Below are 22,847 nucleotides of genomic sequence, written 5' to 3' on the forward strand. Positions count from 1 at the left end.
TTCTAATATTACAAACTCAACCATGCTAAGAAGCTGTGGTTTTAGCACCTAGTAATACCACATAATGAACAACAGTCATGCTCATTAACTTTTCATTGTGAAATGGGATTTTTATCAGTGCTATAAAAGCAGGCAAACAAAACCCCAACTGTTTTCTGTTACACTGGCAGTTGCATTTGTTCATTATACCTGCTAATCAGCAATTAGGTTAATGCCAGCATAACTGGAATGGAATAATGGCTCCAGATGCTATGACAAAGGAAGTTTTCATTCCTTAAAAATGGATCTTTGGGAATAGCAGGAAGGGACGGTGCCTCAGAGAAAACAAAATTCTCTGCCAACATATAAACCAAGAAATGATGCAACAAGAAATTCTTATGTACACAACAACCTGAGTTAAAATCTTAGCAATACTTAAGACATTCATAGTAGCTTCCCTGCTTATCAATGGAGGTGAAAATACAGGTATAAGGGTTCTTCTAGACACTGTAAGCAAAATAAAACCTGGTTTTATACTTAACACATAATACCTCTATTTTTTAATCACCGATTTTAAATGTAAAGGACTGCTTTTCACCTTTTCAGAATGGTGCACTGGAGGCTAATATAAACCATTCTGGGTGCTAAGTAAGGGCTGTTTGCTGCTCATGTTCATAAACACCTTCTTCTTCCCTGCCTCTAAGTGGGGAGGGAAGAGAATTAACTGAGGAGCACCAACCCTGCACACCAAAGGCTCCACCTCAGACAGCAGCCTGAGACACAGCACTTCCCACTGCAGTTTCATTCTCTAATTCTTCTTGGTTGTATTATGCACAATTTTCTTAACTAATACTCCATCTATTTAAAAAGAAAATAAGATAGCCAGTTCCTTTTTTCCTGGCCATAAAATCTGCACTAACTAACTTATTAAAAACATAACATTTTGGTATGAAATGCCCAAGAAAATTTGTCTGGACCAATATTTCACAGCACAGCAAAGCTCTGCCCATTCCCAAATCCAGCAACACAAGGGCATTGCAACCTCTCTGCCATTAAGGTTGATTAAAACTTGTAGATAAAAACTTACATCTATTTGTACATTATAAAACATCATAAATAACTGTCATATAAAAATAAAACCCCAGTGTAAGTGATGGTGCTCCTCTATGGTTGGTTGGAGTTTGCTGGTTGATTCACCAGCTTTAGCAGCATACAATTGTTCTCTCAGCTCAATCACAGAGGTTTTATCCCAGCACAGAAACACCCAACCCATAAAGCCCAAAGAACCAACACAACCCCTGTAATTTCTTGTTTAAGCTAATCAGACTGGTTTATTATTTTCCTGCCACCAGCTGTCTGTCTCAGGTTTGAGCTAATTATTCATCCATTTCTGAGAGTAAGGAAGAACATATAAAAAGAACAGTACTCCAACAAGTACAAGTCACTTCATTTACTCACCAATCTGTTCTCTTTCAACCCTTCCAGAGTCCAAACACATGAAGAGTGCAAGAATCCTGGTTAGTGGCAGAACTTTTTGAATAATTACAAAAAATGAACCCTATCTACATAAATCAATTTCAAAGAATAATTAAAAGAAAATCATAAATGAAAACACATTAAAGAACTTACAGCACAAGACAAAGCACCACGGGTGAAGCCAATCCCTAGAAACTGAGTTTCCAGGTTACATTTTAATTAAGAAAACATTCACATACATGTCAATGTGAAATAAAACATTCCAAAATTTAGTATCTTACATATGCCACATCTAGTTTGCTAATATGCAATAGAATTACTATTATTATTATTTATTTAGCCTATTCCCTACTGCCTCACAAAGGCAAAACTGACCTTGGAAGTGAAAAGCTTGCACAATATGCAGAACATACTCTACACATTCCTCCATTAATGTACAAATGTGCTTCCACACTACCATCAGATAATGTGATCATCAAATACCATCAGATAATTCCACATCAGATTATCTCCATGAATGTATGAATGAAGATGCCACCAGTTCATATTCTACATACATTTCACTGCATGGACATACTTTACTTTCCTCCTCTAGTCCCATATTCTTTTGTGTCCTTTTCAAGAAAATAAAAAAATCATTAAAAAAGGCTCAACCACCAAGTGTAGAATGTCCACAGGCATCTTACACTGACTTATTAAAAACAAAAGAAAAAAATAAAAGCCCCATTCAGACAGCTTCTTTTGGAGAACAGCTTTACATTCCTGAGAGTAAGGAGTGGAAGCAGACTCGGTGTCAGACGTTGTAGTCGGGGGCCTTGCCCTGGGGCTGCCGCAGGCGGATCTGCAGGGTGCACAGCGCGCCCACCGTGACGTGGAAGAAGAGCTGCCACAGGTTGCGCAGTTCGTACAGGTACATGTTACACAGGCAGATCAAGCCAAACGTCAGGAAGGACTTGGCATTCCTCCAGCCTGTGTAGTACACAAACAGGTAACACTGCCAGGAGACAGCAAACAAATCAGGTTACCTCATGGAAAGTAACTCCTACTGAAGAAAAACTGTCAGGTCACTGAAAAATTACAGCCCAAACCAAGGAAAAGTGGGAATCGCACATGGAAGAACAGTATCAATTCAGCAGTCATAGAAGGATGAGGAGTACCTGGTATCAATACAAGGTTATATCTGCCTTACATTAAACCCTGAGAACAATTAATAACTAATTACAGCCTGAAATGACTGGCCCATGACTAAAGAGCAATCTCTGGTCAAAATAAACTCTGCTCTACTCAAGCAGTGCAGAAGGAACAAGAGAAGGAAAGGAAAGCAATGGGAAGGTCAGGGCCAATAGCAGGGCCCCAGAGCCCAGCACAAGGCAATCCCCAGACAGCTCCCATGTCCTGCCAGGGGTGATGCTCAGGGTCTCCTGGCAGATGGAGAGGCTCTCACCCACTGCCCTGCTTCAGCTGCTGCAGGACTGATCACATCTGGAGAGACACACAAGTACTCTCCTGTAATTTTAGGCAATGTTTTGCACACTGTGGTGTAACACAGTCTATCAGGACTGCCCACAGTTCCCTACCCAGCCCACTTCCTACTGTAACTGGAAATCTGCTCAAGTCTTTTCTCTCAGTTTTCATCTCTAAAAGGATAAAGCTTTTACCCAGACATTATTTTTATTTCTTCTGATGTTTGAACTACTCCCTTAACTGCCACAAAATCAAAAAATTCCTTTGCTCCTTCCCTGGATTCAGGTCATTTCTGCTGAAGGAAGTTTTTCCTGAGCTTTAAGGCAGATAACAATAGTATTTATGCTTACTTTCTATTCCAAATCTGTTCCCAGTGGATTTATAACTATGGTCACACAGATTTAACAGCATCTATCATCAGATTATCTGAATGCCATTTCTGTTCTTCCTGGGCATTTGCCATGTTTATCAGTCAAAAAAACTCCACTTAATTTTCTTTTCATTTTTCATGTTCCTCAAAAAAAGGGCAACTGAACAATACAATTTATTGAGGTTACTTTATATTCTATTTGAACTCTACCACTTTGTTATAAAGCATGCATTTCCACTGCAAGTGTGGCTGAGAGCAACACAGCTACTTGTAGTGTCTGGGTATCTAAATATTGTCAGAGAGGTGAGGACTGGCATTAATTATCAGTAAGATTTGTATGTTCTTCCTCCAAAGCAAAGTAAAACTAGAGATTATTAACCTGCATGTTTCAGAATCTAGACAGAAATGTTCTGAACCTGCTTGGCCATTTTGAGGAGACTAAATGCAACCTGCTTGTGCTGACAACTTCACAAATCGTATCTAAGAGCAATTAGTTGGCACTGGTATCTCAGCAATAAGAATTCAGATAATTTCCTCGTGTTGTCACTCCCGCTGACAATGTACAAACTGCTTCCAAGATTAAAATAAGAGTCAGGATATGCTTCATCAAAATGATTAATAAAGGCTTGAAAACAGTGGTTTAAAAATGTTACTATAACATGATGTCCAATGACTGAATTTTACTGAAGAACTGGAAGTGGATCTTTCATTTCCACTTCTCACTTTCTGAAGTGGATCTTTCATTGGTCTAGCTGTCAGGACGTGCCCCTTACAGAACAGATGAAAATGCCAAAAACAGTCAAAATGCCAAAACAATGCAGCTTTAACAGCTTACTGTAACAAGTACTGATATGAAACTCCTGAGGGTTGTTTTTCTACTACTAAAGGGAAGTGTTATACTGAGCATGCTTTTATGGAGAAGGCTCCTCTGTGCTTCTTCAAAGATTTTGATTTTTGATTTTTTTTTAATGAATGTTAAGAGATGACTGAAGGGTCAGCTTCTCATACTTTGCACTTCTGGTACAACTGAGGCAGTTATTACTTTTCCTCCTTTATAAAAGACTAGAAACTATGAAGCATCACTAGACATGTCAGTGAGTCCAAAACATCATATTCCATGTAAGGCCTGTTCTTTTGCCTGCACAGTTATAAACATTTCTTGGGAACCAGAGGCACACTGCTGTGTTGTAATTAACTGACCAGGACAATACAGCATGATGGACACCTGGTGGGTGAATGACAGTGAAATGGGCTGCCATACAACACAGGGAATTAATGTCCTGAGCCCTTAACTGGAGCCAGAGAACATCAGAACATGCCAGAGAAACAACATCCCTCAATTCTGAAAGCTGACCAATCACATATTACAGGAATGATACCAGAGAGTGGGAAACAAGAGTTTCAACAGATGTATTTTGGATATTGATGAAAAGCCTACATTCCAAGTTGTGTGGATTCTTTCAGACAGCTCTGTTCAAGGCAAACAGTGGAGGAAAGATGTCTCAATGGACAGACATGAATACTTTATAAAGAATAAGGTTTCCAGTTTGGGAAAGGAGGGGAAAAGTTTATTTTTTATACAAAAAATAATGGAGAAGCTCTACCTTATCTGATATGGAACAGACTGTTGGCATGGAAAATAACACCAACCTAAATTATTTAAGGCAGAAGTTAATGCAAAGTCAACAAGTGTTGGAGAACACAAGTTGCACTGGGACATTTTGCTAGAAATAAATTGTAAAGAATGAAGATTACAGATAACAAGACAAAAGACTGATAGAAAAGCATTTTCTTATATTACTGTCTGACACAGCACTAAACAGTGGCCCACAGAAACAAGCAAAAACTGGATACTCCACAAGCCTAAGATTAAAAGTCAAAGTAATTATAATAACTGCAACTGAGCATGAGATGAGACACAGACAGAGGTTAATGTAACAGCAGTGTCACTGAATGACAGATGCCAGTGGCACCTTGCTATAAATAATAAAGGAAAGTCAAATTCAGATGCAGAAATGGAAAGCTGACAGAGAAGAAAAGCAAGAAGCATCAGGCAGGAAAACAGTGAAAAGTGGCCACAAGCTTTTAAAAGGAAGGAGATGCACATTAAAGTACAGTGAGGAAAATTCTGGGGTGCAGAATTATCAAAAAATAATATAACCTCCACTGCTTGTGACTTTAGAGATAATTATCTTAATCATCCAGCTGGAGAAAAAAATGCCAGCAAACAGAAGCTCTTTGTATCTTTTGTATCAATCTACTACTACATGGTAGTTTATGATTAATGAAAAAAGAACAGAGCAGAAAATATTTTTTGTAATCACCCTTTTCAAGTATCTGTGGCATTTAAGAAAACATGATGACACTTATGCATGACTGGTAATGTTTTTAAACTCTAGTGAATTATGCAAACAGAAAAACACACCTGGTACAAACAGGCTGCGGTTCCAAGAAAAAATGCAATAACATAGCTGAAATCTTCACCTTCACTCTGCAAGAATAAAACAAAAAGCCATGTTTTACAATAAAACAAGTGAAATACCAGCCATTTACAGTATGAAAGTTATGAATTACTGCATGTTAAAACAGTTTCACACAGGGATTATAGCAATTCCTTTACCACACTAAACCAACAATAAGGACTAATCAGTGCTTACTTACATATCTGCAAAAACATCATGTCCTGGAGTCTGACCAAAATTTTTATTCACAACAAAAAACTCCTGCCAAGATCTTCAAAAGCTTTAAAGATGTCCAGCTCTAACACTGGATATTTACCCTCTCCAGATGCCTTTGAAAATTCAAGTCTAAACGCTGGTAACTACCTTTAATAGCAACTTCATAGATTTGTGCCTTCCTAAAGCTTCACAAAATGGAAACGAGGTAACAGGAAAGGACCCAGCCTGGCCACTAGGGTGGGGTAAAACTCTGCACAGAGAATAACGAAGGCAGCTCTGTGCTCATGCAGCGACAGCTAACAGCAGCACAGGAATTTATCAGACTTGGAAAATAGGGTTCTCCTGAAGGAAAGATGGAAAAATTGACTTGAAGTGACAGATTTTTCTACTATGTGTTTTGAAAACAAACCAAACCCTTTAACTTCATTGAAACGGGTTGTTACAGTTCCTACAGAGCTGAGCAGAGTAAATTTCCATGCTCAGTGACTATTCTAACTGCATTTCTAGCAAACATCTGCAACCACCAAAAACTTTCCTAGGAAAACAACGGGCATTCATGCAAATGTTTGTCCTTGAGAGCAAATATCACTTGAGAAGATGGTGGTCCATCCACAAGGACAACTTGTGTCTGCTGAGAGTAAGCTCAGTGTGAAGCATTCCCATGTGCTGTGCTGACCAGGAAACACTTTGCATGTCTGCACACAGAAGTTACATCCACAATGCAGTAATTTCCACCCAGTGTGTCTTTGCCCCAGTGCAATGCACATGTGCTGGAGTACAGTTACAGATTGTAACAGAATTTTATTAACACCCAAATAAAACCACTGATTATAAAGCAAACAGTAATTCAGAGACATGCTTTTGAATGACTTCTGAGAACACGTTCCATTAATTGTGTTTTGGATTACTTCTCCCTAAACCCTGTGGACTTTTCCATAATAAAGCAAACTAAGGGAAATTTTAATGGATTTTTAGTGTGCCTCATTTGTCAGAAATGAAAATTATCTTCCATCTGTACTGCAATCTATTACCTCCAGATGCAATAACATAGAGAATAAAATTAACTGGATGTCCTGTCATGCCTTAAATAGATTAATCTAACATTTGTGTTCTTTTTTTAAAATCAGCTGCAGAAAGGTAACAAAATAAGTTTTAGCAACATCACACTAACTGACAAATCTGTTCAGTACCACTTGTACTACAGCATTCTTTAAAATCATTCCTATTTATAAACTGAGAATTGTGCATAACACAGAAAAACCTAATTAGGGATAAAGTAGAGATGCAGGTTCACTTGGTCTTTCTTTAAAAAACAAACCAAAGACAACTCAGAAAGAAGGACCCAGCATGGAACATTTTCATTAATCTTGTTCATCTATCAACTAGTCTTCCTAAAATGCTGACACTCAACAGTACTGTTTATTCAGTCTTTACATATATCAATATATGTAAAATAACTGGAATACAGGAACTCTTCTTTACCTTATTTCCCATTAGGTATCAAAAATATTGCAGTTAGCTGCTGAAAGGGCTAGAGACCAAGACCTACAAGGAGCAGCTGAGGAAACTGGGACTGTTTAGCCTGGAGAAGAGGAGGCTTGGGAGAGAACTTACTGCTCTCTGCAACTACCTGAAATGAAATTGCAGCAAGGTGGGGGCTGGGCTCTTCTCCCAGGTAACAGTGGGTAAGATGAGAGGAAATGGCCTCGTGTTGCATCAGAAGAAAAATTTCTTCACTGAAAGGGCTGTCAAGCTGCCCAGGGAAGTGGTTGAGTCATCACCCCTGAAGGAATTTAAAAGCCTTGTGGATGTGGCACTTTGGAACATGGTTTAGTGAACTTGGCAGTGCTGAGTTATGGTTGGACTCAGGTCTTTTCCAACCTAAATGACTCTATGAAGTCCAGATATGTTAAAATAAAAAGACTCTCTACCAGCCAAACAAGAGGATTACCATTTTCTCTCAGAAAAGTTCCATGAAGTTTTTAGTTTCCATATCTATCACCACAATAACAACCATTAAATTGTAAGGAATTCCTAGTTTTTGGGGTTTTTTTTGTGGCAACACATATGAACTTTCTGTGCATGCCTGCCAAGTGCTAGCAGCATATTCACCTGAATTGCTTGAAAGCATAAACCAGCTTGTGGGAACACAACCAGCACAAGAAATGGAATTGAAAGAAACTGAAAGGCTACAGGGAGGGTCATGGTAGAGATTTTACAAAAAAAAAAATTGGTGTGAGTGGGTTGTTTGGTGAGGGGAGTTTAGAAGAAATTACTTGACAATTTTCTGACACTGATCCTTTCAATACACAATGAGAAATAAGGTTTATTAAATACAGACAAAAAACTACAAAATTCTCCTAAGAAACAACTTTACAAAACCTGTTTCAAGATTCTCGCCCTGTGGACTTTCCAAAAAAACTGCCCAGACTTTCAAAGCTGTTCATCATTTCACTCAAGGGTTGTTAAATAGCATCTATAGAAATTAAACACCTCTTACCCTGGCATAAATTTATCAAACAGAACATTATGTTCACATCCTCACTGCTCCCAAGGTACCAGGGAAGGAGCTGGCCACCCACCTGCCACTGCTGCTGGAACTCACAGCCTCGATGAATGAGGCAGCACACTCAGGAGGATGCACAGATCATAAACAATACAGGATTTGTAACAGAGGCCTGACCTCACAAACAGTACTTCTGAAATAAAACTGGCACAACTCTGCTCATATAGAAACTTCTAAAATTAAAATTGTGGTTGCTATGATGCATAATTTTTAAATTCATAAACATGTACAATACCTGGAGAAGGCTTTCTATGGCATGGAAGCCACGGATTAAATTCAAAGCCCCACATAACAGACTAAGCACAAATGAGACAATCCCTGGCAGAGTCACAGGTTCCAGACGTTGGTGAGGAGCTGCAAAGCAGATCAAAAGAAGATATCAAAGGTCAGAGCAATGCCTTCAGAAATTCAATAAAATAATAATCTCATTTGTCAGTGGTTTCTAGCTCAAGAGATCGCTGAAGCAAACCAAAAAATGTCATTTCTGTTTTCTAAAAAGACAAAACATGGTAAATGTTTCAGCACAAGGTTTAGCAAAAAGTAAATTTTCCTCCAGTTCACATATGGAATTGTCTTGTTATATTTAGTGTTTATCTCAATAGGTTCCATTTATTCAGTATGTTAGTCATAGCTGCTCAAACATGCCAGAAAATCAAAAGTAAAAGATGCACTTGCTACTGAAATCTGCCCATAACCAGTAAACAGCTAATAAGTCATGTGCCTAAGAGCTTCTCTCACAACCTCCACTCTCCTTTAACACCAATGCCTTAGTGAGATATTGAGACTGATTTAGCTTGTTTGCTGAACAGAACACTGAGGCAAAGCTATCACAGTTCCCTTCCTGACAAACACAGTGTGTGCTACCAAAGACACACATGAAGGGACAGCTCTGAAACTCAGCTGGCATCTTATATGGACTTCCAGATTGTGCTTAGCATCTTACAAGTAACACACATTAAAATTAAACCACGATCTTTCCATGCACACCCACTCCTTCAAGCTTATCCAGGGTCACAAGTATGTAACAGTTATGTATGTTCCTCATTACTGTCCCTTTCCATAATGAATAACAGAAAGCAAATGTGAAAAAACAATGCAAAACTCTTAACAGTCTGGGCAACACTGGGATAATAATGGGACTACTGAGCTGTACTCCAATCATTCTGTTCAAATCAACCAAGTGTAAAGATGTGAACAATGAGGTTAATGAACTGTAGCATTAGTAGAGAGGGGGTGTCAATCCCAGTTGTTTGTATTGCACAGACCCAGGAAAAAGGTTTTTCAAACAGTTTATGAAGTTACAGAACCTAAAAAAGCCCCAACAAAAGCTATTTCACATTGATAAGCAGGCAGGGCTGTCTAGTTAAGAGTGTACAATAAAACAAAAATATACAGGATGAGTTCAGTTAATTAATTTGTGCTGAATTTAATAGTGTATAATCAGTTGGGGTGTTTTTTTTTAAACAAAAGTATAACCCATGTTTAACTGAGAGAGCTCACTGCTTTTCTAACTGTAGAGCACATTACTCCCAGCAATCACTCAGTTCAGGTTAGATATGCTAGATGTGCTATTTGCATACCAAACCACTCTTTTTCAATGACTCCCAAATGGTTATTTTTTTTAACCATCAAAACCAAGTTTTGGGGTTTTTTTTTAACCATCTCATCTAGAGAGTGGAAAAAAGCTGAGGGTGTATATGACTGTTCTTAGCCAATAGCAATTCCATTCCATTAACTGGTGGATAAAATTAGTTCACTGCTCTCCACTTGCAGCCCTCCAGAAAATCTCCTTTTCCCCACGTATTGGGTAACTTAAAATCATTGTGTGCTAAAACAGCACTTAAAACACCTCTTTGAGAACCATGGGGGGAGAAGTAAAGAGTGTGGTCAGCTAAATCAACAAAGTCTACGAAGGTTCATAAAACAGTAACTTCTCTCTTGTTAAAATACGAAAAAAATATATAAAGGACATTGTGTACCATTAATAATGTCATTAAACTCTCCAGAGTGTAACAAATTTTAGTGTTACTATCAAAGCAACAAGACTCATTTATAGACAAAAAGATGAAGGCAAAACCAAAGAATGAAGAAGGAATGTCAGAGAAGGCAGGGTAAAGGGCAACTGACTTCAAATTGGTACATCCATCAACCTTTAAATATGATTAAGTGCCATATCAAAAATTATCAGTTCAAATAAAGCACAAATTCTGAATTTAATGTTGATTTGACATTTACATAAAAAATCAGGTAATTTACATGGCATGAGAAACTACATTACTTGTAAGAAAGTTTATTTAAAACTAAAATGTAAAAAAAAAAAACAAACCAAAAGCATGGAGTACACTATCAAGCAAAAATTAACTTTGATCTGACAACTGTTTCTTCACTGAAAAAAAGCTCAGAAAACAGTAATTTCATCCTAACCTGAAACATCACACATTAGCATGCTGTGACCTTATTTCTAATGCCTGCCAACACCTACATGTACCTTTGCAGGAAGACTGTATCCATAATCTGCACACTTTATGCTTCCCACATGCAGAATTACCCTGCTCCTCACTGCACAGCTCTCAGAGGGAGAAGGCTGCTCCTGCAGGCAGTGCCACTGCCTCCCCCATGGCCAGGCCAATGCCTCCAACTCTGCACAACAAAACAGGATCTGCATCCACCTAACTTCCCACCTCTGGGTGCCCTCCAACTTCATTTAACACAGCTCACTCCACAAAGTCCTACTTTTTAACAGGACAGCATATTCAGGAAATTCCACTAGGCAAAACATCTTTTTGTGAGAATCTTTTTGCTCTGTCCTTAGAGCAAAGGAGAAACTTGGAAGTCCAGCCAACTGAGTGGGCAGCAAACATCCAGAGAAAGTTCTTTTCAAGGGTGGAGAGAAGTGATGAATGTAAAGAACTACAAAACCATTAGCAGACTTTCTAAAAAAGACACTGTTATTCAATAGCATCTAAAATGTGAAGAGCTGAAGAAGTAGCAAAGTGCCAGCTTCCCATAATGTACAGCCCTTTGAGGGTGAGTTTCTACAGCAACTCAGGGAAGGAAGTGGATAACTGAACAGAGATCTATGGAATTCAGAGGAAGAAGAAAGTTAAAAGCAACTGAAAGAGAAACAGAAGAAAAATGACATGGAAAGAAGACAACAGAATTTCTTCTGTAAGAAGTTGTGGAGAGGTAAGTAAAAAAAACAGACAATCACCTGCCAATTATTGTTGAATCTTCTTTTTTACTTAAAAGGGAAATGGTCCCTATGTTTTTTAATTTAGGTCTATATAACCTTCCAACACTCTTATTAAAAAAAAGCGATAAAAATCACATCTCCCACTACATGGACAACTTTTAAAAAATAGCCAATTTTGACACAGACTGAATTCTCTCATGCTTATTGCTTTTTCTTTTTCTAACTGCAGGAAGTTCAAATCTAGACAATTTTCAGAGTTAACCAGCTCCCTGTCTGCCACCATAACCCTTTCCACAAAGCAGGATTACATAAGAACATTAAGAGTAAACAACAATATAGGAATAAAAAGTAGCAAAGGAGTGGTATCACAGCATTACATACCTTTAAAAAGAGCCCACACATGTTAAAAGATGACAAAGGTATGTACAGTGCTGCTTAGACAATTCCACCCTTTAAAACAATTTAAACACCTTCACACTTTTCCTTTAATCATTTTCCTGACTCTAACTCCAATACTGTTAAATTGCAAATACAGAGATTGTAAACTATTTCTACACTGCCTCATAGCACCTGGAATTCTCAGAATCAGGGCCCCAGAGTACAAACAGGGCACCCTACTGGCTTTGTTTGGTTTTCATCTTCCATAGAAAGCAGTTTTCAATCTTCTAGAGTAATCCTCATGAGTAAGTACATAATAAGGATAATATACTGGCAAAGAGATCCCATTTACGTATACATATACATAAACTGCACAAAATCACATTTATTACAACATTGTAGGAGGTGTTTAGATTTATGATTGCAATTCTATGATTTATGATTGCACCCTGACACTGTAAAGTGAACAGCATCAGTGTGTGCCTGCTCAGGATAATTTATAGACAACAGTACTTCTGGGAAAAAAAGGAAAATATATTAACTAATTAAAATCAACACTTCCTTCCATTCTATTTATGATTTTGGTTCACTAAACTTGGAGGACTGAAATCAGATGATGTCAATTTGACATGTGGAGCCCATGTATCAGTGCAAGGATTTGGCATTTTGTTTCTGTCCTGCTGGGAAACATCTGAAGATGGGCCTCAAACCCATTCAGAGGATTCACTGAACAGCACAAACCTTTAACTCAGCTCAACCCCACAATTCCACATTTAACTCCTACATGAAGTGAATTAAAGTTTAAAAAAATTAATGACTACTTAAATAAATTTGACAGCTTTATACAAAATGGCAATTCCTAACGTTGTACATAAGGCACTCATTTTAGAGAGTGCATCTCTAGCCAGCACAGCTCTTTGGATTTTCACCATGGCAAAGGCTTCCTAAGGAGATGCTTCTCCCTCCAGCTGCTCTGACTCCTGACACTGCTCTCAGCTTGTGTCAACACTGAGTCTTACTGGGCAGAAATATCAAAACTTGTCAGAAATCCTAAGATTAAAAAAAAAGACCAAAAAAACAAAAAAACATCTTCTTGTTAAGTGCTCATCTTCATTAACAGGGCTTTTTCCCTTCAATAAAGCAGTCTAATGGACAGAGCCATTTCTTCCTCTGAGTGCCTTGAGAAGGTAAGTATTTGGAGCAAGAGACAAAACAGACATCTGAGCTAAAATACAGATAAGGTCATATCAGCTTTATGTTTTAGAAACATGAAAAGAAGCTTTTTTTAAAAAGAAAAAAAAAAGAATTTTACTGCATCTGTCTCATTTAAGGATGCAACAACACAAGTCTGGAACTTACCTGCAGATATCTTACCAGTACCCTTATACTCCCCCACAGGTACATGAGAAAAGCCATTGGCTGAACCAAGCTCTGACACTGAAATTTGATAGGGTGGCCTCAGTTTGATTTCAGTCTGCATATCAGCAAGATTCATCTTTGTTGACAAAGAACGTGTGTTGTTGTATCTCTGTTTGGTCCTCTGAATGAAATTATCTGTGCAAAATTTAAAATAAAAAGGTATTTTTCTGTGTACTTTGTTAATTACAAAATCTAAGACCATGCAGCTTTTCAGTTCACAAACTGAAATATATGGCTTGAAACATTTGTATTTATCTTGGATTTTTAACACTATTTCTGTTTTGTGCCTAATACATCATGGGTTATTTAATTCTGCAGTTAAAAAAAATTAAGCTCTAAAAATCTAATTATGTAATAACTGAATAAAATAATGACTTTTCATTGCATGAGACTGAATGCATTTCTAATACAATGGATTTACTGCACTTATTCTAGCTTTTCTGTTAGTTTAGTAAATATCCTTATGAAAAAAATATGTTGTGGAAGAAAAAAAGTGTTCATAAGAAATCTTCACAAGGAGGACAGTAATGTCATACAGGAATTGTCATTAGCTGACTGAATTATAGACAGGAATTACCCAACTGGAGTATCTTCTCCCGTGTTTCTAAAACTGCAGTTCTCTTTGCTCTAATGTGTTTCATAAGAATATCTAATTACAGTAATTTCTAATACATAGTATTAAAGCAACATAAATTAATGGAATTTGTAACAGCTGCTATCTGATATATATGAGATGAGTTGCATTTGGAGACTGAAGATTAAATGTGCCACTACATCATAAGAGAAGTAAAAATTTCTCCCTTTCATACACTGAACAAGAGATAGCACAGCTAACAGCTAACATGAAACTGCAATCTTTCCCTTGAGAAATTTATGAAGCTCAATGACTTCACAGGTTGAGTATTTCAACAGGTATGAAGTCAAACAATTCCTGGTATCACTACCAGAAGATGAATTCCAGAGTTGCTCACACAAGGCTTAAACCAACACCTACTGGAATGAACAGAAGTAAGTTTGGATAAAACTCTAGTAGCCTAATTAAATGCCCCCAGAAGTACTTCTTTATTGACTCTAACAGCAGTTAAATCAGATTCTAAATCTACCTGAAACAGAGCTATAAATTGCTTTGGACATTTTTTGCGGGCATTAAGTTGTATCTATTCAAATTCTCATTTGTCTTAGTATGAGAATGAAGGGGGAGAAAGTCAGATCCTTACCAAACTCTATAAAACAGTATGGTCTGATAGCAGTATTCGTCTTCATCATATTGTAGGTAGTGATGAACTCCTTCTGAAGCTCATCCAGGAAACAGAAAGCCAGGACATTGGGATAATTTTCAGTGCACAACATCATATAGCTTACTCCCAGAGAACTTATAAAGCTATTGAGAAAACATATTCAACATTTCAAATTTAAATTCAGTGAATTAAGTGCTTTTCTAGTCTGATCTCATATTATGTGACCAAAAAACAAAAACTTATCTGGGGTAGCAAAGGAATAAATGTTTACTGAAAAGCCCAACAGTATTCTAGAAGAAAAACAAGTTACTTTTAGGCAATGTTTTACTTGAACACCACATTGTACAATCATATGAGAAGCTGTTTTACATGACTGTGTATGCAGATATCTGTATGTGTGTGTGTGCACACATATACACATACTTGTGAAACAGAAAATAACAAAGCTTTTAGGATGCAGAAACACAGCAGGTTCATCCCATAACAGCTTTTCACTCATCTCAAATGTACAATATGGGATCTGGTGCAGCCCAAAAATGCAAAACCTTATCTTCAGATTCAGGGGAGGGCTGTTGGCTCTTTCTAGAGCATGGGAAGAAATAAAACTGTTCTATAGAGTTAATTAATAATTCTCCAAAGATAGTTGCAAAGACAACCAGAGATGGCAAATATGAAACCAGAAAAGGACAGTTTGCAACATACATATTCTGTTGTGTTTAGGCAATTCATTAATGTTTAGGTTTTCATGATAACATTCAAATGTCTTTAAAATCTTGCTGGGTAACTTACAGTAGTAAAAGTAATCAAAGACAAAAGCAGTAAAATCTAACCTAATTAAGTCTTATAGCTTATTCTTAAAAGTTTGTTTTAAGCTAATCAGTTTACATGCCAACTGTAGTTAGCCTGTTAAAAAAAAAAGATGGAAACAATTTAGTCCATCCTGGGCTTTAATCCAAGAAATGCTGGAAACTCACATATACCTATAGGAGATGGAGAGGTCTTGGCACTTTCTAGGATCATTCAGGTGGTACATTGCTCCACTACTGTAACTTCTACATGGTTAACTAGGGGCTAAGATGAAGTTACCTCATTTAAAATATCTAAATTAGAATCAGAATTTAGGTCAGTTTAAGTGCAATAAAGAATATAAACAATAAAGAATTTCTTCTAAATATCTAATCCAAACATACCCTTTCATTTAGTGTAAAGCTACTCTTCCCATGATGTTGTCCTATGATTGTGCCACTATAAAGGAACTTCCATGAAAATCTGAATAGGTTCAAATCTTTCTACAATTGCTCAGGTTTTAAATTTCTGATACATAAATAGTGCCAAGAATTAATCTTACTTTGATTAAGCATTTCTAATGTGCACAGTTAACTTTTTCACTTACAGAAAGACACAACCTAGCATGTTGCAAATACTTAGATGAGATGCCTTACTTTATATTATATTGCCCAGTTTTCAGAGTACATCTATCAGGAAGCTGAGAAAGTTTTTTTGAGAGCATTTTAAAATATTTTCTACATTCTTGCATTCCCGTGCTCTGTTCATAATCAGTAGATGCAGAAAGTGGGAGTCCATCCCTCACACGGACCACAGAGGCAGATAAAATCATAGACATTGCCAACAGAGTTAACAACAGCCTGCAACAAAACACAAATCAGGAGCAATCAGAATTAAGGTAAAAGCACAGACAACAGAGACAACTGTGATGAATCAAACTTCTCAAACTGTACAGTAGATTAAGGCCTCAATTGGGGAACAGTCAGGATTTTCAACAGTAACTCAGACTAGTCTTAATTGAACAGGACCTACTAATCTACAGAAGCCACTAAACATTAAATCAAAACATGCAAAAGTTTAGCAAGACAAGCATTAAAAGGATTACTTATCTGCTAAGCATCAGTACACAAATTTGTTCTCCTCCAAGTGGGCGATCTGCTAGAATTTATATGAAGCCAAAAGCAAACACTTCCTCAGCTCTTAACACTGCTCTGCAGACTCCTACCATATACTACACCTAGCACTTCAGACACTATGAAAAATATTTTTGCCTCCCTCAGATGATGCTACTCAAGTTCCATCCAGTCACAAACTGCAAGAGGAAACATATTTCTGGATACAGCTGAAATATGCTTTTGTGTGTGATACTGACATGTTTACAGCACCTTTCAAATGATGACGTTCGGGGTGCTTTACAAGCCCCAGCAGCTGAATGACTGCATTCTCACAAGTCAGAAATCCATCTTCCCCAAAAAGACACTACCTCTTCACAAAAGAGAGGAAATAGCTATTTATACCTGAACTCCCATCTTCTCTATTTCCCACTCCCCAAAGATTATATATCCATCAGGAAACTTAATGAATAATCAACAATATTCAGGCTTTTCAAGGTTATTTACTCCTCAGAGAGAAAGAGGCATATCATAACGTAAGCACTAAAAATGTGTTGTCATTTTCAGTTTAGTAAATTCAGCTTCATCAGCAGTCAAAACTCAAACTCCTCTGAGATCCATCACATTAGCTGAATAAATTCCAAATTAATACCCTCATATTTTACTTGTACAGCACATCAGACTCTCCCCAAAGCTGTAACTGTTGACTACAGTCTGCTGAACACCTTGGGGCTTTTATCAGGTGCCTTGGTTATTTCAGCACTTCACTGGAGAATTCCCTCCTGAACAAAGTGCTTCCATCAGCTGGACAGAAAACTAGAAAACAATCCCAACTCCAGGACTTCCTCTAGATCAGCCTGCTGGCATGAAGCATGCAAGCAACTAAACCCACAGTTCTAGAAACTTTTACCTATCCCCAAGTTCATGCACATATTCCCAGAAGGACAGTTCACATGGAATGCACATGGACTCATTCTCTTAACTATGCTGCTGACCAATAACCAAGGAGTGAACCAAGCAGCTTAAGAGCACAACAAAATTGCAGAGGAGCTTTAAACTGTGATGGTTCTCTGCCAATAACCATCTCTACCACTCAGAACTCGATCCTGACAGGGACTTTAGGAAGCTGCATCAATATAAACAAGAGCAGTGATGCCATGGCACAGTTTAAATATCCCTTCATCAACTTACTTGCACAAAATGTAATTTCATGGATGTGCATTTCCCCTGATGAAACAAATAACTTACTTAGCACCTAACATGAAGAAAGGAATGCAGCTCCATGTCCTGTTTCAGGAAAAGGCAGGGAATAGGACTGCTCTGCAGGAGAAACCCAGAATCCTGCAGCCAGCTCTCAGGAGAAAAGATATTCTGTTCACTTGGTAAATTATCTCGATGGTTAAAGTTCATGTTGAGCTACCTGATGAGATAAGAACAAACAAAAAAAGTTAATAAATACATTTATTGGGTAACAATGCACTTCAGCTCTGTTTTTTGAGGCCTTACATATTAGAAAGGCCTGAAAAGAGCTAAGGGAGGTTAGTCAAAAGATAATCAAAGAAAAAGAAAACTAGGATAATAGAGATATTAAAATGTTTGTGTTCTTTAAGTGAAGTTCAGGAAGTCCCATCACTTGAGACATTTAAAATGGGAAAACATGCTATCCATCTGCACAGTACAGGAGCAACTCAGGTTTACACAACCTTTGATTCTGAACCCCATCATTCCCCTCAGCAACTGCATTTCAATAATTCATCATCTCCTCTGCTCAGAGCACTTCAGGAACAAAACACAGCACAACCACAGCTCCATTTCCAAAGCATTAAGATTTCCAATGTCCAATCTCATCATAGTTGCTTTGCTCCTACAACTGAGAACAAAGAACACAAATACCACTAACAGTAACATGAACACACAGACAAGAGACAAAGCAAATGGTAAAGACATGTTTAGAGGCATTCTTTCAACTTTTATGTCTATCCTGTATGTAAATAAATACTTGCAGAAATCTTGAACAAAACTTTGAGACTTCTACTTACATTCAGAGAAAAACAGGCTCTATAACAGAAGACAAGCTTCTATTGGAACCTGCCAATTCTCTTAATATACTATGAAATCACAAAAGGTAGAAACTGTGTTGAGGTGAAGATCTCAACACCAGTTAGGTTTTGTTACCATCATCTTAAAAAGCAGTCAGTGAAAATATGAGCTTTTTTCTCAGCCTCCCAACAGTAGAATCAGAAAGCTATCTAAAAACCAAAGCTAATAACAGAAAACTACTTTGGCTGGAAGATCATACACATGTCAAGAGATGTATAATACACATACTGTAACAGAACATTCAGCCTTACCTGAAAATGTATTACAAAGAAAAAAAGCTTACTAAATCTACCTTATCCAGCTCTCAAAACAATACAGCTTTACACAAGGAGCCAAGTGGTAAATTTGATATGCACTTACATATTTGGAGACTGAAGAAAGATAAATATGCTTTCAGAGCTGCCTCTAAATGTTTTTTTGAAACATCTGTTCAAAGCTCCATTAAGTAATTCACGAAATCGTTACAAACTTCATACGTTTTCCTCCAGAAATTCCATATCCCTCAACCACCTGAAGATGACAAAAGACTGCACTGCCACTACAAATGGTCTGTGAATCTCTAACAGGTGCAAGGAAATGAACAGATCAGGTTTGCTGTCTCATTCCATGACAGAACTGTGGTATACCAAATCCAACCAGCAGCTGTTTGGCTCACAGGTACCACAGAGGGTCCAAAACATGTCACCAGCCATGGAACCCCTTGCCACAGGCTGCTGTCCGTGCTACAATGTCACGTGAATTTAAGAGGAAACTGGAAAAGTTCACAGACAAAATACCAGGGGGATTAAAAGCAAGTCACAAGCCTTTGCTCAGAGGGATTCTGACCCCCACAAAAACACCCACAAGGAGGGAACATCACAGAAGCATCACTCGCTCCGTGCTTGCACCATTCCTGTTTCCCTTGGTTAGTCTTTACTTCTGCCCCATCGTTGTTGATTTCCCCTTCATAGCCTCCCCACAAATGAGAGAACTCATGGAAAAGAGGAGCATGGAGAAAGCTGCCCACAGACAGGTAAGGGTCAGCAGGGTGGCTGTTCCTCTGCTACTGCACCTTCCCAAGAGCTGTCCAATTCCTCATGCACGTCAGCATCCACTGCTTCACAACTAGGAATCAGCACATGTCCCTGTTTCATTTCCTCCCAGGAAAGAGAAACCTCAGGTGGTGGAAAGCAGAGCCTGTTTCACTGTACTTGTTTTTTGTTTTTTTTTTTTGAAGCCATATTCAATTATCATGCTGTTTATTTCTGTATAATGATGGTACTTGATCCTGAAGCAGCATCTAGGCAAGTCCTAGAAACACTGAAAACAAAAACTGGAACATTTCTGCCTTTTGTAACAAATTCATCTAAGTTGTGATCTGACAGCTGTTTTAAACCTATCTAACATAGTCTGGTGACACTTTTAACAAGTGTTTGAAAGTGGCTTGTGACTTTGATTTGCTCAGGATACTTCACGTAAAAAAAACTCTGGCTTTCTCAAAATTCTGAGCAGATGTAGTGTAATGGCAAGCCTACCCTCCTGCACCTGATAACCTTCAGCCAATTTAATCACAGCATTTCTTGCTGGGATGTCCGCCTCTCATAAAAACTTTCCATAAAACATAAAATTGGGAAGCGGGTGCAAGCTGCACTCCTGTCTGACACAGAATACAGATAAAACTTCTGTGCTTACTTTAAAGGTGTACCTAATACTGTTGGACAATTTATTGTCTCCACTTTTGAGGATTGTGACAGCTGCATTACACAGGAAGGAGCCTAATTTTTTCACTCTACATCATACTTCAGAAACTCGCATTACAAACTGGAGCACTACAGAAGGACACAACAAATAAAGCCACTTTGACATCACTGGATATGATAAGACAAGGGAATAATCCTAAATCACCAGCCAATATAATCCTTTCCATAAAGCCAGAGGAAAGAGACCTTAGGGGCAGAATCAAGATTCAATGAGGCTGGAAAAGACCTCTGAGATCTTCGAGTGCAGCGTCACCAGCCACCACTGAGTGCCACGTCCAGTCTTTCCTTAACAGGTGGCTCCAGGCAAAGTGACTCCATCACCTCCCTGGGATGCCAATCCAATATAAAACCACCCCTTCTGAAGAAATTCCTCCTAACGTCCAAACAATTCAGACAAACGAAGGGAGCGGAACCAGTTGCATCCCAAAGTTTGGGAGCCTGACCCTTTCACCTGGCACCTACTTACGTGGCAGCTCCGACCGGACCATCTGCAGCCGCACCAGAAGCGCTGACTCAGTGGTCACTGACTGAGGCGGATCCGCACCGACCCAGGACACAGAACTTCACACACCCTCCCGCGGAGCCCGGACAGCGGCGGAGACCCCTACACACAGCCGGCTCCCGCTACCGAGCGCCGCTTGCCAGTAGCCCCGAGCGGCCCTACCTGCCTCCTGCGCCCGCCCTGCCCGCGGCAGCGGCGCTGCTGCCACCACCACCCCCCGAGACGGCTGCAGCGCCCGCGCCGCAGAGGCGCGAACGCAGCCGGCCCTGAGGCTCCGCGGCCGGGCCTGGGGCCGGCAGCGGCGGCGGGCGGGAGGGGAAGGGAGTGAAGGCGAGGCCGCGGCGCGGGCGGGGCGGGCAGGGCCGGGCGGCGGCTCCGGCCGCGGGTCCCGCCCCGCCCGCGCCCCTCACGGCGCCGGCCCCGCGCGGGGGGCGCGAGCCGTACCTGGGCAGCGGGGCGGCGGCGCGCGGCTCCCGCCGGGCATTGTGGGAGCGGACACGTCCGCGCGCGCCGCAGCGCCCCCGCGCGTTGCGGCCGAGGCTCTACGGGGCGGGGCCGCGCTGAGGGCGCTCCCGGCGCCGCCGCCTCAGGGGCCCCGGCCGGCCCCGCTGTCAGCCCGCGGAGCTTGGCAGGCTACCCTAGGGCTGCGGGGCGGGCCCGGGGCCGCTGTGTGCGAAGGGGACGCTGCCCTTGCGTGGCTGGCATGCGACGGCCACGTTCCCGGGCCAGGCTCCCGGGCGTGGGTGTGTCTCACCGCCCGGGCGGGAGCACCGGCAGCGCTGTCTCGCACAGCCTTGTCTGAGGCTGAGTTTGTCATAGAATCAGTCAGGTTGGAAAATATCTGCGGAATCATGGGGACCAACTTATGACCCAGCACTACCCTGTCAACCAGACCAGGGCACCGAGTGCACACGCAGTCTTTACTTAAACACCTCCAAGGATGGTGACTCCACCACATCACTAGGCAGCCCAGTCTAGTTTCAAAGCACCCACTCTGTGAAGAAGTGCTCCTAATGACCAGCCTGAGCCTCCCCTGGTGCATCGTACTGTCCCCTTGTCTGTGCCCTGGGAGAAGAGCCCAACCCTCACCTGTCCCAGCCTCCTCCCAGGGAGCTGTGGGGAGCCATTGGATCGGCCCCGAGCTCCGCTCCGCTCCTCTCCTGCAGGACAATTGGCTCTGCTGTCAGCACAGCTGAGCTTTAGGAGCTGTGCTCTTTGGGTTCTCCCGTCTAATAACTTCTGACAGCGGCTGGCTGATATCCACCAGGTTTCATGGATGACACAGCCCTTGGCGTGTGCCTGGCACTGTGTGGATAACCAGGTGTGTTTGGGGTTCTCTGCTGCTGGCGCCTGTGTGATGGGGACAGAATAGCCACCAGCAAAAGTGCACTGAGATGAGACCAGATGCTAGGCTAATCTCTCTCATTTCCCAACAAATCAACTGGGCATGATTGAACAATAAATGACAATTCAAAAGTACCCTAGTAACCTTAGAGTGGGGTTCCTATTTTAAAACTTTCTTTACTGATACAAGGATAATTTTTTCCCTGTACCACTCTTTGACTTCACTGGTTTTGTACCAAATCACACTGTTTTAGTCCATTGCCTCAAATCTGAAATGAAAGCAGCTTATTTCCTCGCTAACCCCTTTCAGTTTCTCCTTCCATCTGTTACTACTTCACTATCCAAGTGCCTGTAGCACGGCAGTGTTGGGATGGAAGTAACACACCTCATACTCTGGACTCTCAGGCTCTGCTGAGCTCTGCTTAGGAACAAGGGGATCAGGAAGATGGTGTTGGAGAAAATCAATGCTCTTCAACCTCAGCTCTTTCTTCTCTAAGCAATTT

At 40.1% G+C, this 22,847-nt stretch overlaps 1 protein-coding gene across 3 annotated transcripts; it reads right to left on the bottom strand.

Moving 5' to 3' along the window:
- Nucleotides 1-1,414: 1,414 nt before the first annotated feature.
- Nucleotides 1,415-21,527, bottom strand: SEC22A (SEC22 homolog A, vesicle trafficking protein). 3 transcript variants are annotated; one of them, XM_063161765.1, is made up of 9 exons: nt 20,965-21,145; nt 18,363-18,529; nt 17,908-18,079; nt 16,204-16,407; nt 14,741-14,904; nt 13,464-13,658; nt 8,769-8,887; nt 5,715-5,780; nt 1,415-2,449 (listed from the first exon to the last, which is right to left on the bottom strand). In XM_063161765.1, the coding sequence occupies exons 3-9, from the start codon at nt 17,919-17,921 to the stop codon at nt 2,249-2,251; spliced, it is 963 nt and encodes a 320-aa protein (XP_063017835.1). In that variant the 5' UTR covers nt 17,922-18,079; nt 18,363-18,529; nt 20,965-21,145; the 3' UTR covers nt 1,415-2,248. The 3 variants fall into 3 exon arrangements, with proteins under 3 accessions (XP_063017835.1, XP_063017834.1, XP_063017833.1); XM_063161764.1 differs by lacking the exons at nt 18,363-18,529; nt 20,965-21,145 and adding an exon at nt 21,445-21,527; XM_063161763.1 differs by lacking the exon at nt 18,363-18,529.
- Between the last annotated feature and the right edge of the window lie 1,320 nt (nt 21,528-22,847).

This window comes from Melospiza melodia, chromosome 8 (genome assembly GCF_035770615.1).
Source record: "Melospiza melodia melodia isolate bMelMel2 chromosome 8, bMelMel2.pri, whole genome shotgun sequence".
NCBI classification, from domain to species: domain Eukaryota; kingdom Metazoa; phylum Chordata; class Aves; order Passeriformes; family Passerellidae; genus Melospiza; species Melospiza melodia.